This window comes from Lucilia sericata, unplaced genomic scaffold (assembly GCF_015586225.1).
Source record: "Lucilia sericata isolate MDLA Ls3-8-SP2 unplaced genomic scaffold, ASM1558622v1 Contig001034F_arrow, whole genome shotgun sequence".
NCBI classification, from domain to species: Eukaryota; Metazoa; Arthropoda; class Insecta; order Diptera; family Calliphoridae; genus Lucilia; species Lucilia sericata.
Genome location: NW_023995015.1, coordinates 66,532 through 84,575, shown reverse-complemented (window position 1 = coordinate 84,575; position 18,044 = coordinate 66,532). Strand labels below are relative to the sequence as shown.

The window sequence follows — 18,044 nt, the reverse complement described above, 5'->3', positions numbered from 1 at the left end:
GAAAATGTAGAAGAAAAACAAAAACGCACCTTTATATTCGACCTTAATTTGTTTGTTTAGCTGTGTTGTATGTAGAAAAGTTTGTTATTTTTGTTTTGTTAATTTTTATGAAGAGTTTTTCCTTTAATTTTATTTTTATCTAAATATGTATGAATTTTTGGGTGGGTGGTTAGATTTTCCTTTTATCCATCTTTTGTTAAGTAGTTTTTCAAGTGTTTATGTGTGTGAGAGTTTTTCCTATTTCCTTTATTTTTTCCATTTGTATGTACAGAATAACAAAAAATTTTTTCTCATTTTTTTTTTGTTAGGTTTTTTGCTTTGTTAATTTTTGTTAAGCTTTTACTACTGCTTTTATATTTTTGTTATTTTTTTTACTTTTGTCTAAAGGTTATTTATATAAAACACGGCAATTTTTTTTTAATCTGTATCTCTTCTCTACGTTGAGGTTTTCAAAGTATAAACGAGTATATGTGTATGTATGTCAACTAGATGTGTGTGTGTATATGTATAATGTGTTATATGTATAATGTTAGATTTGTTGTTGGTATGTGTTTTTTTTTTTACTAATTTTGTTTTTGGCTTTTTATTGTTTTGCTTGTTTGTGGTTTAATATATTCAGTTATTTGTTGTTATTTTTTATTAAGTTTTTATTTTCTTCTATTAAGTTTAATTAACCTTTGAATTAAACTATGACTCTTTTGGTTAATCACCACCTAAACTTAACGCCTGTACTATACGTGGATCAGCTTTACTACCCTCACGAAATTCTTCTAATGTCAAACGATCATCATGATTTTTATCCATTTGATCGAATATTTTATCCACTCGTTTTTGTGGTGTATTCTCATCATCTGTTTGTGGTTGTTGACCCTTAAAGTAATGAATTTGTAAAAAATTTAATAAAAATGAAGTAATTTAAAACAAGTAACAAATTATATGCATATCGAGTTAGTATATTCAAAAACTGCTAACTTAAAAAAGTCCACAATTCAAGAGAAGAAATAAACTGTTTAATTTGCTTAATATAAAGCAAATTAATAACTTACTTACTCCTATAAACAAGTTTGAGTTAACACTTTTTGAATATAAGATGTCGATATAAAAATTTAATAGTATACCTACCACCATTTGATAAATAGCATCAACTATATTATACATTTCTTCTCTCGTTATGTAACCATCATTATCCACATCATACAGACGAAATGCCCCTAAAAATTATTTAAACATTTAATATTAAATAAATAAAACACTTAACACAAAAATCCCACAGAAAAATCAATAGAAATTTCGTAAAAAATACATACATTGTAGTTTTTCATCTAAATTTCCTCTTGATGTAATCGATAATGCGCGTATGAACTCCTCAAATTCTATCGCTCCATCCTAAAATGTACATTAAATAAATAAAAAGAAAACACCCACACAGAAAAAAAAGGAAAAATAGAAAAAAAACGAAATAAAATAATTTTCAAATTTTCTATTACAATTGTATTGTGGTGGCATGAAGAATAATGATTGACTAAATATAGCTGCTGGATGTACATATGTAGGGATGGATGGATGTTTAGAAACTTTATGAATTCCTCATGTATGTATTGAATTCAAATGTTTAACAATAGATGTAATTGATTGCTTTGTGTATTGAATAATAGTTAATGGTTGAATGATATGAGTGATTTATATATATGTAGGTACATTATATAATGACTTTGATGATGATGATGATGTTGAGCTGTTGTTGGCGTATGATGGCACGAGTTTTCTCTCTTTATTGTTATAGTTTTCCGGAAATTGTGACAAGTTGTTTAATGAGCGTTACTGTGTTACATTTTACAATAATATGTTGAAATTTTAATCTCATTTGTCATGTCAATATCGTATAACAATAGTTATTAAATTTAATGCAGTATATTTTTAGTTGAGTTTTTGTTTATTTTAACGTAGTATCATTTCTAGTATGATATCGAATTTACCATTATTTATTTGTATAAACTTTTTGCAATAATTCTGTTTTACAGGATTGATATCAAAAATAGTTAAATCACGCATTCCTTTTATCCATAAACTTTATGTCTATAAAAGAGATAAAGCAATGACTCTTGGATGAAACTCTTAATATCATATAATGTTAGGTACAGCATATTTTTATATCCAGATATATTTATCCGTTCGTTTCAAACATCATGACTACTCTTGGGCACTTTACTGGTTTGCTGAGCACATACATATGTGAGTTATTACATTAATCCAATGCACAAACAACAAGATTTTATTACCAATAAGTCCATGCACATCTCCTGATACAACAAGTATTCTTACTAGTCGTTTACGTTATTTGTACTGGTCAACATGATAGCTTTATTTTTCACGGGTTTATGCCATGATCCTTTCGAAAAACATGTCACACTTCTGTTCTTTTTTTTCATTTTCACTGCCGTTTTCTTTCTCTATCTCTTTCACTTAAATCATTACGATTTCTTAGAATTGCTTGACAGATATCCAGTTTGATCTGTATAGATCATAGCACAAATAAAAACAGAGATAGATCTGTTATAACGACGAATGCATGATGCAAATTACATTATAGAATTCGAAGCGAAGTGAAAATGTCAATTAATTGATTTCAAATGGCATTGAAAGCCACTGAAAGATAGAGAATACTTGTCGTTGCAGCAACATCTAAATGTAGATCGACTTTATAAACTTCAGAAATCACTATGGATGCAAGTCTTGGATCTAACGAAAAATTCTAGAATTTTTACTAATAAAGAATTTTTGAGATCATGAATATAATGTATAAAAGTCCCTTCTATACGTGAAAAAAGAGTCATGTTCAACGTGATTCTGAATGAAAACATTTAGAGCTCAAACGATTGCAAATAAAACTTGATCTACGATCTTTGAGAGTCTAAATGGGATCATAACATGATCGGACACACAGGCCTTACTTAGACTGACTTTGTGATCGTAATCTAGAAAAAAAGAAATCGCAAATATGACTTTTAAAATATTAAGAAGCTTGATCATATGCGAGATCGAAATCTGATCAAAGTTATCAGGTGCCTGAATGCTAAAGTTGAGATGTAGAATAAAATTATTTAGAGTCCCAACAAGAACATAATATGATAGAGATATACAATTAAGTCGAAGAACCATACAGATACATGATTCTGATCCCAATTTCCTTAATCGTTTTGAATCTGTTACAAATCTTGAAGAGTCGGAATGTGAGGATTCACGATCATGATTACTTGCAAGCTCACGCAATATTTACAACTACATTATCATATTGCCCAAAGTAAACATAGAGATCATCAAGGAACTGAACCCAATCTTTGATTGACTGGATTGGATCTTCAGAAAACCTATATAGATCATCTCGATCTCAATTTTCTGTATGGATGATCTTAAACTCCATCTAAAACTTTCAAAAATGGAGCAATAAAACGTTGATATTGTTGATGTGTTTGAGACAACTCGATTTTTCAGGTTTATTATATGTATGACTGTGGTTTAAACTCAAGTCGTTAGGTATCGGCATCGGCATACGAAACTTCACTGGTTGCATAATTGGCTGAATGTTGCCTTTTCGAAGGATTCAATGAGTACCTAGTGGTTTATATCAACTTCCACTAATATAAATACTTTGATTACTTCCTTCATCTATAAGCAGTATTACTTCTAGAGCCAGACTTGCTGGCTATTATTTAGCTAAATCTGATACAAATATATCATAGTATACTTTCTGTGTTTATTGTTACACCTTCATGATAATTGCATAATCATGTTTGATTGTATCCAAGACAACTGTGACAATCCATTAAATACATTATCCCCTTCCATGCTCAACAAATGTATATATATATATATATTAGCTTTTTTAATCCAACAAAACTTCACCAGCAGATAATGATGTATAGAGTAGTAGTGCCTGGCAGCCTTTAATATTGGCAGATGATTGATTTCACCAGCTGTTGTAATGATGCTGAATTGATTTTGTATTTCTCTTTTTGACTATTTTACGATTAATTTTTATTCTTTTTTTTGTGATTATGGTTAAATGGAAGTTAAATGATTTTCTGATTGATGATTTTTGTATATTTAAATGTATATCACGTGCATATAACAAAAAAATTTGTTTTTTTAAGATTTTTTTAATTTAACATAAAATATGGCAAATATTTTTATATATATTTTTTTATTATCAACTCACATTATTTTCATCAAATACTCGAAATACTAATGAGGCAAATTTACTAGGATCTCCTTGTGGAAAGAACTGTTTGTAGATTTTTATAAAACCCTAAAAATATGCAAATAGAAGTGAATAAAATACAGAAGAAAAGAAATAACAAATCAAGTTGTTATTATTCATTTAAACACGCAACACTTGAAGCAACAGAAAATAAAGCAAATGAAAAAAAATATATGTTAATAATGAAAATTTCCAACAACACATTTAATGCTTAATCCAAAAAATAAGTTTTCATAACAAATTCTTGGCATAACAAAACGTTAGTTAAAATAATACACAACAAAAAAATAATAGACAAATATTTCATAAAAAAGTACATAAGAATTTTTCATTTTAAAAGCAAAAAAAAAAAAATTGTGTGAAAATAACAAAAAACAACGTCTGCAAGAATACTAGTACGTATACGTAATATAAATACCAAATAATGTTACGTATACGTAATATAAATATTAAAATTTTCATAATAATGATGACGATATGATGATGACTATAGCATAGCTGATGAACAAGCTAAATTATGATTAAGTTAGTGTTGAAAAACTTGGTAAAATAGTGGCGCGAGGAAAAAAATAAACAAATCTTTAGGACTTAAGGCAAGTGTAGTAGTAATGGAGGAGTGAGTGTTGTATAAAATAAACATAAATATAAAAAAAAGCAAAAGAAAATCAACAAAATTGTTAGTTTTTCATTCTAAAATTTGTCTGTATTTCAGTTGCAAAAGATAAATGGGCTTTAGAGTGCTAAATTTTAAGCAAATTAAGTATATTAAAATAAGTACGAGTGTTATAAACTAAAATATATGTACACAAAAAAATTAAAGAATATTTTCCAGCAAAGCTGTAAAGTTTTCTTTCATTTTGAACATGATGTGCCGAAAACTAAGAACGAAATGTGTTACAAAATTTTAAGTATGTTCAAAGACTATTTCTTTTAAAACATGAAAAAAGGTTTTTGTTCAGAATTTTAAAGTAGACAGTGGTTCAAATTACTCTTTTCACAATTTTTGAAAATTTTTATATGAAAAGAGAGATTTGAAAAAATACTTTAAATATATGAGAAAATACCTTAAAAAAATATAAATATCTGATTTCATAGACAATTTTCTGAAATTTTTTCTTTTTCAAAGAACATTTTCTTTTTTATTAAAAAAAAATTTAAGAAATTTATTTTTTTTTATAGAAATTTCTGAAAAATTTTAATTTTATAGAGAACTTTCGGAAACTTATGATCTTTATAGAAAATTTTTGGAACATTTGTTTTTTATATAAAAAAATTTTCTGAATATTTATCTTTTTTACAGAAAATTTGTCTTTATTTTTATTTATAAAAATTTTCAGAATTTTTTTTTTCTTTTTATAGAAAATTTTCAGAAATTTCTTATGGAAAAATTTCAGAAAATTTGTATATTTTATAATAAGTTTGTAATTTTTTTAGAAAATTTTCGAAAAATGAAATAAATATATAATTTTGGGAAATTTACCTCTTAATAGAAAATTTTCGGAAAATTTATCTTTGTATTTGTATCTTTTATAATAAATTTGTTTTTTTTTTTTTTTTTAGAAAATTTTCGAAAAATTAAATAAATATATAATTTTGGGAAATTTACCTCTTTATAGAAAATTTTTGGAAAATTCATAATTTTTATAGAAAATTTCTCTTATTTATGGAAATTTTTTGTTTTCATATAAAATTTTTTAGAAGATTTTAGTTTTCATAGAAAACTTTTAGAAAATTCTTGTTTTTTATAATTTTTCCAAAATTTGTTATTTTATAGATACTTTTTTCTTTCTAAAAAATTCTTGCAAATTTTACCCTTTTTAAAAGCAATTTTTGGAAAATGTATTTTTTTATAGAATTTTTGGAAAATGCTTCTTTTTATAGAAAATTTTTCGAATTTAGAAATTTTTCCCTTTTTTCAAATTTTTTTCCCTTCTATTCACATGGATGTCAAAGTTCTTCGTACAAAAATTTATATACGAATTTTTGTATTTAATGCATGCGGGGTATAGCACGCTGCCTCTTCCGTCCGTCAATTTGTTACCCAAGTGTTCGCATGGATGTCCGAATTTTTCGTCCTAAATTTTTGGATTTTAGCTCTGTTCTCAGTTATACGTATTTAATTCATATAGGAGGATCCAAGGATCCCTAATGAAAGTCCGCCCCTTTACCCACAAATGTTCAGATTGATGTCTATGTTCATCGTACAAAATTCTCTTATAATTCTACAGATAGAAAAATGTTTTTGTATTTAATTCACATTGAAGGTACCACGCCCCCTATGGCTAGTCCTCTCATTTTCATACCCTACACCACTTTAGTGGGGAGGGTATATTGGGTTTGTGCTGATGTTTGTAACGCACACTAATATTGGTCCTATATCCACCTTAAAGTATAACAGTCGGCTTAGAATCATTTTCTGTGTCGATTTAGCTATGTCCGTCCGTCCGTACATGTAAACCTTGTAATCAAACTACAGGTCGCAATTTTGAAGATAATTCAATGAAATTTGTACCTGAAACGGAGCCTATTGAAAAAAAAGTATAACAATCGGCTTAAAATCATTTTCTGTGTCTATTTAGCTATGTTCGTCCGTCTGTCCGTCCTTCCATGTAAACTTTGTAATCAAACTACAGGTCGCAATTTTGAAGATAATTCAATAAAATTTAGTAAATGATGTTTTATTGAACATAGGTCCATTATATCATTTCATACAACTGAACCCCCCGAATAGGTCTCTTAAGTTCATATTTATGCTTAATATACTCGTATCTCGACAAAAAGCTGCAAAACCAAGTTCTATACTAGCCTTGATGAATCTGATGAAATTTCTATAGAAATTTTTCAAAAGATTTCTTTTTCTATAGAAAATTTTTTAAAAATTATTTTTAGAAAATATTTTTGAAAAATTATCCTTTTGTAAAAAATTATTGAAAAATTTCCATTCCAATTTTTTTTTAATTTTTTTTTTTTTTTGTAGAATATTTTTTAAAATAAAACAATTTTGAAGAATTAATATTTTCATGGAATTTTTGATCTGTATTGTAGAAATGAATATTATTACAAAAATTATTTCATTTTTTCTTAGTAAAATTAATAAAAATACCACTGTAAATATTTGTTAGTATTATATAAAGTTGCAAAAAACTAAATTTAAGCAAAACATGAAAAGTAAAAAGAAAATGCAAACTTGTTAAAAACTTTTTTGCTTTTACTACTTTTTACAGTTTTCATAAAGCAAAATATAAAAAACAGACATTTATTTAAAGGTAAAAAATATAAAATTAGTACTAAATAAAAAACAAAAATTAGCCAACATAAAAATATACCCAAGAAAAGACAAGCAACAAACATTTAAAAGTGTTAAGTTTATAAAACTTACTTGTTCTGTGAGTAAACCATTCGGACAGTCTTTTAGAAAACCTTTGTGCCTAAACGCAACAAAAAGTGGAGTAAAGACCAGACAATTAAATGAGAAATCAAAGAAATTAAAATAGACGTAAATTGAGACAAGGAATTGAAAAAAAAGCAATTTCTTGCTTTTTACAAAAGTTTAATAATTTTAAAATTAAAATTCTAACAAAAAAAGAAAAATATTAAAATTAGGAAAATAACACTTACCATTGTCTGATTTCTTTTTCGGTAACTGTAAGTAAACGAAAAAAAAGAAGAAATATTAATTAAATAATAGCAAATATGAATTCAAATTAATTCTAAGATTTTCTTACAATTGTTTTTATTAAACAAAAATTCGCTAGCTATTGTTATTTTTAACAAATGCTTTAAATGGTTTGAAATAAGCAAACAATCATTAAGTGCTATTGAGTGAATTTTGTTGATTTGAATACCAAATTCTATTTTCATTAAGTCGTATTTCCGTTAGAAAAAAATTCAACTAAAAACAGGTAAGAAATTATAGTCGGTCGAGGCCGACCATATATTGCCCTATACCTGTTACAAAAATAAAATGTGATTTAGACATTTAGACATTTAAGTCAAATTTTAAAGGGGGATTTGTATAGGGGCTATGGTCAAATGAGACCCTATAATTATAAAATTCATGAGCGTCATTAAGGCTAGTATAGAACTTGGTTTTGCAGCTTTTAGTCGAGATACGAGTATATTAAACACAATAATTATGAACTTAAAATCCCTATTCGTCGGGTTCAGTTGTATGGGGGCTAGGTGAAATAATGGACCGATGTTGACCATTTTCAGTAGGCTTTGTCTCCGATACCATAGAAGATTATGTACCAAATTTCATTGAATTATCTTCAAAATTGCGACCTGTACAAGCCCTATTCAGCGGCCCAGTTGTATGGGGACTAAGTGAAATAATGGACCGTTCTTAATCATTTTCAATAGGCTTCGTCTCGGTACCATAGAAGATCAGATGCCAAAATTCATTGAATTACCTTCAAAATTGCGACCTGTAGTTTGATTAAAAGGTTTACAAGCCCTATTAGGGGGTTCAGTTGTATGGGGGCTAGGTGAGAAAATTGGCCGATGTTAACCATCTTCCCTGGGACCAAATTTAATTGAAGTATCTTCAAAATTGCGACCTGTAGTTTGATTACAAGGTTTATATGGAGGGACAGACAGACAGACGGTCAGACGGACGGACGGAGGGACGGATATGCTAAAACTACACAGAAAATGATGCTAAGCCGATTGGTATACTTTAAGGTGGGTATAGGACCAATATTATTGTGCGTTACAAACATCAGCACAAACCCAATATACCCTACCCACTAAAGTGGTGTAGGGTATAATAAAAATAAAAAACCAAATATCTAGCAAATAAATGTAAAAAAGACGTGCTGTTTCACTCTGTGTGGAAGAACTTGCTTGTGGTATGTCTCTTCTTGTTGGAATTTTCACAAACAATAATATTTAAAATTGATGTATAAGTGCATGATGATTCTACTCTTAAAACCATGCTGGAGATGTGACCTAAAAAGAGATTTGTTTGTCAACAAGTTTTTTTATAGTTTGCATATTTTACATTTATTATTTGAGAGGAAAAAAGGTCACACAAACCCTAAATTAATCTTAATCCCTTTTTTATAGCACTGCTGTAAAAACAAAATTTCTTGTTATTTAAAGAATTTGGTAAAAGAATTTTGCAAACCACAACTAAATCAAAAACATGTTTATTTGGGTAAAAGAAAAAATATGTGGTTACTGAATAAAATATGAGGGCTTAAGTTTGTGATGAAAGTGTAGAACAACTTAATTAAATTTGTTAAAGGGTAAACAAATGAGAATTTGAATAATTTTTTAAGTTTGTTTCCTTAACTTTTTTTAGAAAGGATTGTCGATTAAGGATTTGGTTTTAAGGTTATGGAAAAGTTTCTAAGGTTCTATTTTTATATTATTTTATAGAGAGAAAAACTTTAGTATTTACCTCATTTGCACTTAATATAATTGCAATTGATTCAAATTAGTACGTTTTCATAAAAACACTTATTTCAATTACCTTGTCAACAAACATCTTACTCTCATTTCAAATGCATTACATTTAGTTCAAAAAACTTATTAAACTTTTATTGAAATTTTTTCTCAATTTTCCAATTTTCTTCTATCTACAATTTCACTTCAGCTTTTTTCGTTTATTGCTTTTTTCTTTATCAACTTAATATTGTATAATGAGTAAATAACTTAACGAACAATCTTGCATTACAAATCGATAAATTGCATTATTCAAACTCTTGGTTGTTGCTATTTCTTTTTAAAACTACAGCCATTGCTGCTGCTGCTACTACTCTGTGCATTTGTAATATAAACTTAAATCAGCAATCATGATATTTATCAACAACAGCTATAATAAATTGCTGTCATAAATCCCTTCTAAAATGTAGTTCATAGTATTTCTAATACCTTCAACAGCATCATCAAAGTACCAGTAACAGGATTAGTATATAAAGTGTATTTTACGAGCAGTTAGTTAGTTGATCGTCATTATCATCATAATTGTCATCCAGTATCAAATTGCTTGTTTTTAGCTTATGTTCTCTTGCACATACATATATTTGTAAATAATATAAATCCCTTAGAAAAATCTTAAATTTATATGTTTATATAAAACTTTGAAAGATGTTGCAAAATAATACAAATATTTATTATACCCTACACCACTTTAGTGGGGAGGGTATATTGGGTCTGTGCTGATGTTTGTAACGCACAGTAATATTGGTCCTATATCCACCTTAAAGTATAACAATCGGCTTACAATCATTTTCTGAGTAGATTTAGCTATGTCCGTCCGCCTGTCCGTCCTTGTAAACCTTGTAATCAAACTACAGGTCGCAATTTTGAAGATAATTCAATGAAATTTGGCACATAATCTTCTATGGTACCGGAGACGAAGCCTATTGAAAATGGTTAACATCGGTCCATTATTTCACCTAACCCCCATACAACTGAACCCGCCGAATAGGGCTCTTAAGTTCATAATTATGTTGAATATACTCGTATCTCGACAAAAAGCTTCAAAACCAAGTTCTATACTAGCCCCCCTTCAAAATTTGACTTAAATTTCCACAATTTTATTCAACAATAAATGGCTTAAGTATATCTGAGGCAAGGTACAATTGAACTTAAATGCTTTATTATGAAAACTAAATCACATTATATTTTTGTAACAGGTGTAGGGTATTATATGGTCGGCCTCGCTCGACTATAATTTCTTACTTGTTATACCCACCAACAAGAAAGATGGGGGTATATTGTTTTTGTCATGCCGTTTGTAACACATCGAAATATTCATTTAAGATCCACAAAAGTATATAGCATCTATAGCAATGAAATTCGACAGGAACCTTTTTTTAGGAACCTTAATATCATTGTAACATTTTTTAAGGATCGGTCCATAATTGACCCTATCCTCCATATAAGGACCCCTTCAGAAAATTACTTTAACGCTCATAACTGCCTTAAAAAGTATCTATAGCGATGAAATTCAACATGAACATATTTTATAGGAACCTTAATATAATTGTAAAATTTTATAAGGATCGGTTCATAATTGACCCTACCCTCCATATAAGGTCCCCTTCAGAAAATGACTTTAACGCTCATTACTAGCCTAAACTAAAATTGTTCTAGAAAATTTGACGAGGATCGGTCCATAATTGACCAAACCTCCACCCCCCGATATATCTCGAAAATTGTTTTGATCATAACAAAAGCATCGATTCTTAAATATCAAAGTTTATTTATAAGGAAGCATTCCTTTTCGGCAATGATTTGATGGTGGGTATACAAGATTCGGCACAGCCGAATATAACACTCTTACTTGTTTTTTAATGGATTTGTCTGCTTGCGTGGTGCAAATAAATTCCAAGATTTATGTTATCAACAATAATAAAAAAGAAAATAAAATACTGCTGAAAAAAAGTTATGCAAGTTATGAAACTCCATTAAAAATTTTAAGTTCACAAATTTTTATAAAAATAGTAAATTTCCAAAAAAAGAAAAATTTAATGGTTTAAAATTTTACATTTACAAGAAGAAATTTTTTCGAAGATCTTATAATTTTTGTCGAATGTGTTATGGACAAAAGTATACACTGTAAACCCTTTTAGTTTTATTTTTATATTTTTGCAACCACATGATACTGGCAAAAAAATATATAATGTTTAAATTGAAACAAAGAAAAATACTAGATACTCGAAAAACCACAGTTCATTATTTAAGAATATAAAATGTAACCCACCAGTATGAATGATGGTATTAGAGTATAAAAAGTTCTTTGCTTTATTTTATATTTGCTATTCAGTCACATAAAACAATAAAGAATTCTTTTTATTGAATTAACAAGGTTTATAAACAAGTGCACTTTATGGTCCAGCACTAACGGAAAAAACGCAACAAAAACAATACAATTTTCAAACATACACACATTTATATTCAAATGACATTTTATTTCATTCATTTCAGATTTAATACTTTGATTTAAATATAAAACGAAAATTTTAATATAAAAGATATTCCGATACATGTTTAGTACTTAAATAACAATTAAAAACTCTAAACTTTTACTAAGTTAAATTTTTTGTCTGCATCTTTGTAAAGATGAATTGATACATTTCATGTTTTTATTACTTGTATTGCTCTGCTTCACTCTAAATACCCAGAGTTGTTAGCCACCAACCTACTGATAAGACTTTTAAACAGCACATAGAACACTATTTATTCTACACCCACTAGTATTATGTATGTATGTCTTATCTTTTTTCTAATTATCCCTAAAACTTCTCCACAATTTATTCCAGCTTATTTCCCTTAATATTTATTTTTTTATGATCTTACTTCGTCACAACCCTACACAAGTTGTTTTCATTATCATTACTTGTCCTTAGTAATTACTGTAGTACATTGTCTATCCTAGTCGTTGTACCTTTGTGTTTAGGTGTATAATTTTAAATTACCCAATACAACTGGTTCATTTAACTACAATACTATGTATCTTAATGTAGAGGTATCTGGGGTTGTAATATAAAATTTTATTAGGTCAACGCACACACTTTACGCTATTGTATCCAAATAATGACATTTTGTGTTGTAAGTTTAAAAAGGTATTTTATAGACGAAATAAAGAAAAAATAGGAAAGTGAATAGTAACTTAACAAAGGCATAAAGGTATTAAATCATTAAAACTAAAGCAACCCTTGCAAAGGCAAAAATGAATTTATTTAAATGTAAACTATTTTATTGGGTGTGTAACTATCTAACTAAATAACTAACTAACTAACTAACTAACTAACTAACTAACTAACTAACTAACTAACTAACTAACTAACTAACTAACTAACTAACTAACTAACTAACTAACTAACTAACTAACTAACTAACTAACTACTAACTAACTAACTAACTAACTAACTAACTAACTAACTAACTAACTAACTAACTAACTAACTAACTAACTAACTAACTAACTAACTAACTAACTAACTAACTAACTAACTAACTACTAACTAACTAACTAACTAACTAACTAACTAACTAACTAACTAACTAACTAACTAACTAACTAACTAACTAACTAACTAACTAACTAACTAACTAACTAACTACTAACTAACTAACTAACTAACTAACTACTAACTAACTAACTAACTAACTAACTAACTACTAACTAACTAACTAACTAACTAACTAACTAACTAACTAACTAACTAACTAACTAACTAACTAACTAACTAACTAACTAACTAACTAACTAACTAACTAACTAACTAACTAACTAACTACTAACTAACTAACTAACTAACTAACTACTAACTAACTAACTAACTAACTAACTAACTAACTACTAACTAACTAACTAACTAACTAACTAACTAACTAACTAACTAACTAACTAACTAACTAACTAACTAACTAACTAACTAACTAACTAACTAACTAACTAACTAACTAACTAACTAACTAACTAACTACTAACTAACTAACTAACTAACTAACTAACTAACTAACTAACTAACTAACTAACTAACTAACTAACTAACTAACTAACTAACTAACTAACTAACTAACTAACTAACTAACTAACTAACTAACTAACTAACTAACTAACTAACTAACTAACTAACTAACTAACTAACTAACTAACTAACTAACTAACTAACTAACTAACTAACTAACTAACTAACTAACTAACTAACTAACTAACTAACTAACTAACTAACTAACTAACTAACTAACTAACTAACTAACTAACTAACTAACTAACTAACTAACTAACTAACTAACTAACTAACTAACTAACTAACTAACTAACTAACTAACTAACTAACTAACTAACTAACTAACTAACTAACTACTAACTAACTAACTAACTAACTAACTAACTAACTAACTATCTATCTAACTAACTAACTAACTAACTAACTAACTAACTAACTAACTAACTAACTAACTAACTAACTAACTAACTAACTAACTAACTAACAACTAACTAACTAACTAACTAACTACCACATAGTTCCTTTGAAAAGGTTTTCACTTACTCCTGGTTATACATGCTTAATTTTAAGTTTCAATAACAACACACAGCAACACATACATATTTAAAGGTTGTTTCGGATTTTTACTTATATTGAAGAGTCGGATCTCGCAGATATCTGGGGTCTTCTAAGAACTGATTTCAACAAACAAACGCACAGACAGACTGACGGTCAGACGGGCATGGCTGAGTCGACTACACTATCTATAAGGATCGAAATTACATACGGAATAACGAACTTATATATACCGTTCTCACGAAGGTGAAGGATATAAAAAGTAAGTACTCACATATGTATAAGGTCATTACAAGACTCCTTCTAAGCAATGCAGATGGTATGTCGTTATATTTTTCTGATACATACTATACCGATAAGTTTTGTTTACTATTGAAAATATGTCTTAATGTATATAGGCTTTAATTTGACTATTAAAATCTAAGATAAGTGAGTAATTTGGAAAGGTATAGTTTGGTATACCTTTAATACTGTGATTTTTTACATAAAATTTTATTGACCGCACCCCGTGGATAAAAAACTTTCGGCAATTACTACTTTCAAAACCACAGGGTAGTTAAACTCACTTTCAAACCCAAAATAAACCGAATTTAACAAAACTTTCTAATACAAATACATACCAATAACTGTGTGCCATTATAATTAAATTTATGTTTAAATAACTATAATATCAGTTATTGACATTTTCATAACGAAAAATACATTTTTGAAAACAGCTGGCCTCCCCCATTAATTTTATTGTTCTAGTGCGAGCATAAATATCATTTTGTTATTTATACTTAAAATATTTGGGGGGTTTTTCAACTAAAACTTACAACCAGTTCAAGGTAAAATTAATGAGCTGTTATTAATGAAGGTCTATGAAATTTTATTACTTTCAACTATTTTCTAAACATGTTTTCTGCCGTTTCCTAAAAACACTTTGAAATATTGTATAAAAATGGGGATTAAAATGGAAAATGCTGTTAGTTTTGAGGGTCTTAGTATTGTAGACACGTAAGCTAGACATTTTGATTTGGTGTTGGTAAATGAATTGAAATATAAGGTAGATATTTTAAGAGTATTAGAAATTTAAAATTTAGTTAAGGTGACCTTTCCTTTACTTTCGTAATACATACTTTAACTAAGGGTGTAAAGATAACATTTTATATAGTTAAATATACTTGGCCACCTTATTCCTTTGGAATTTTATATATGAATGTATGTTTGTGTATAGTGCGTATAATTTTCATTGATGCCAGGAATTCTAACTAGAATCTTAATGTATTTAATTGTGTTTTACAATATGTATTAGACAGATACAAACATTCTTAAGCTTGTATACATTATCCTTATATGTATATTAACTTTTTCCTTACAATATCCAGCAGTTCGGTCGGACAGTCCCGAACTCCCTATTTAACCTACCACATAGGGTTACACCTAGCCACCAACTGTCCAGGTGACTGGCTATTTTAACATGTGCTTGTCCTACGAGGAAGTCAATCGTCACTCCATAGGTTAGGAAGAGGCAGAGAAGTGCTTCTTAAGTGTCCCCTTTCTCGCTTACAAAGGGCACACTAAAGTGACGATTATCTTCACTCTCGCTTACAAAGAGTACATCGGTGACGAAAGACAAATTAAAGCAAACCAGGTGGTTAGACGTTAGTGGAAATCACTGTGTTTTTCGGATGCATTGACTCTTTGTCGAACTGCAGGGTACACAAACAATCTCATATTAAAGTATTTCTGTGTGTGTGTGTGTTTAAAATTGTTATCCTTAAAACACCTCTACATGTTTATGCAGCAACATACTGTTGGTTTGTTTTCTATTTAATACATTAAAGTAAAGTTTATGTGTTAGTGTTGTATCTTTTTATCTTTACATCTGCCACAGATGTGTAGATGTCTACATTTGTTCAACAAACTCTTACGCATTTGGAATTTTAATCCTTGTTTTTTCTTATTCTCATGTTAGGATTTTGTATTTTAAATGAAATTGTTTAGAAATTTTATATTCTAGTATCCTTACGTATAAGAATTTTTTTTAAAGAACTTTTAAATTAGTACTGATGTTATTATACATTTACGTAAAACGTGATCTATTTCAGCCACAAATGAGAATCGTTATAGAAAGGAAATGTTCTTTATTATTAATAAAGTAAGAAAAACTGGATCAATATCTGTAATACACTAGAAAAAAAACGAATAAAATCGTAGGTGATACTTTTCAGAAATTTCTTAAAAAAATTATGGCCGACCATATAATACCCTCCACCATGAGTATATTTTAAAAATTTTCATTTTTCATAAATAAACTTTTATGTTGAATTTTACCTTAATTCCAAAGTATTTAAGCAATTTATTGATAAAAAACAAATTTTCTAAATGAGGCTTTATATAGGAGTATAGGTCAAACACGGGCCGATCCTCATTAAATTTGGGAAAAGGATATTTTTAATATTTTTAAATAGCAGTTAGCTTTGTTGAGTTTCATTGCGATACAAATGGTTACAAGTCAATTTTAGACGTTTAAGACATTTTTTGAAGGGGGGTTTGTATGGGGGCTAGGGTCAAATAAGGGCCGATCATTACGAAAATCTGCAGTGTCATTTATACTTATATAAAACTTATTTGTGCCAATTTTTAGAAAGATAATAGTATATTTGACGTAATTATGGCATAAAAAGCCCAAATCGGAAGGTACGGTTGTATGGGGGCTAGGTGAAATAATGGACCGATTTCAACCATTTTCAATAGGCTTTGTCCCTGTGCCAAAAAAACATGCTTGGTCCAAGTTTCGTCATATTATTTTGCGGTCTGTACCTTGCGCACAAGGTTTACATGGACAGCCAGCCGGACAGACGGACGGACATGTCTTAATCGATTAAAAAAATGATTCTGAATCGATCGGTGGGTGTAGGACCAATATTTTTGTGTGTTACAAACGTCAGCACAAACGTATAATACCCCCCACTATAGTGGTGTAGGACATAAAAATATGGAACCAACATATATTATAACCAGATTATATATGGTAACATACATACATACATACATACATACATATACATACATACATACAGACATACATACATACATACATACATACATACATACATACATACATACATACATACATACATACATACATACATACAATACATACATACATACAACATACATACAACTACATACATACATACTACATACATACATACATACATACATACATACATACATACATACATACATACATACATACATACATACATACATACATACATACATACATACATACATACATACATACATACATACATACATACATACTACATACATACATACATACATACATACATACATACATACATACATACATACATACATACATACATACATACATACATACATACATACATACATACATACATACATACATACATACATACATACATACATACATACATACATACATACATACATACATACATACATACATACATACATACATACATACATACAACATACATACATACATACATACATACATACATACATACATACATACATACATACATACATACATACATACATACATACATACATACATACATACATACATACATACATACATACATACATACATACATACATACATACATACATACATACATACATACATACATACATACATACATACATACATACATACATACATACATACATACATACATACATACATACATACATACATACATACATACATACATACATACATA

At 28.3% G+C, this 18,044-nt stretch overlaps 1 protein-coding gene across 1 annotated transcript in view; it reads right to left on the bottom strand.

Annotated features, from left to right (window-relative positions):
* Window positions 1–231: 231 nt before the first annotated feature.
* LOC119609675 (frequenin-1-like) overlaps window positions 232–18,044 on the bottom strand; it is a 73,890-nt gene continuing 56,077 nt past the window's right edge. The window contains exons 3-8 of the mRNA XM_037964547.1: window positions 7,877–7,901; window positions 7,638–7,686; window positions 4,217–4,306; window positions 1,308–1,386; window positions 1,123–1,211; window positions 232–870 (exon numbers count right to left, since the gene is read on the bottom strand). Of these exons, the coding sequence (XP_037820475.1) occupies window positions 703–870; window positions 1,123–1,211; window positions 1,308–1,386; window positions 4,217–4,306; window positions 7,638–7,686; window positions 7,877–7,901 (500 nt within the window). The 3' untranslated portion in view covers window positions 232–702. The remainder of the gene's footprint in view (window positions 871–1,122; window positions 1,212–1,307; window positions 1,387–4,216; window positions 4,307–7,637; window positions 7,687–7,876; window positions 7,902–18,044) is intronic.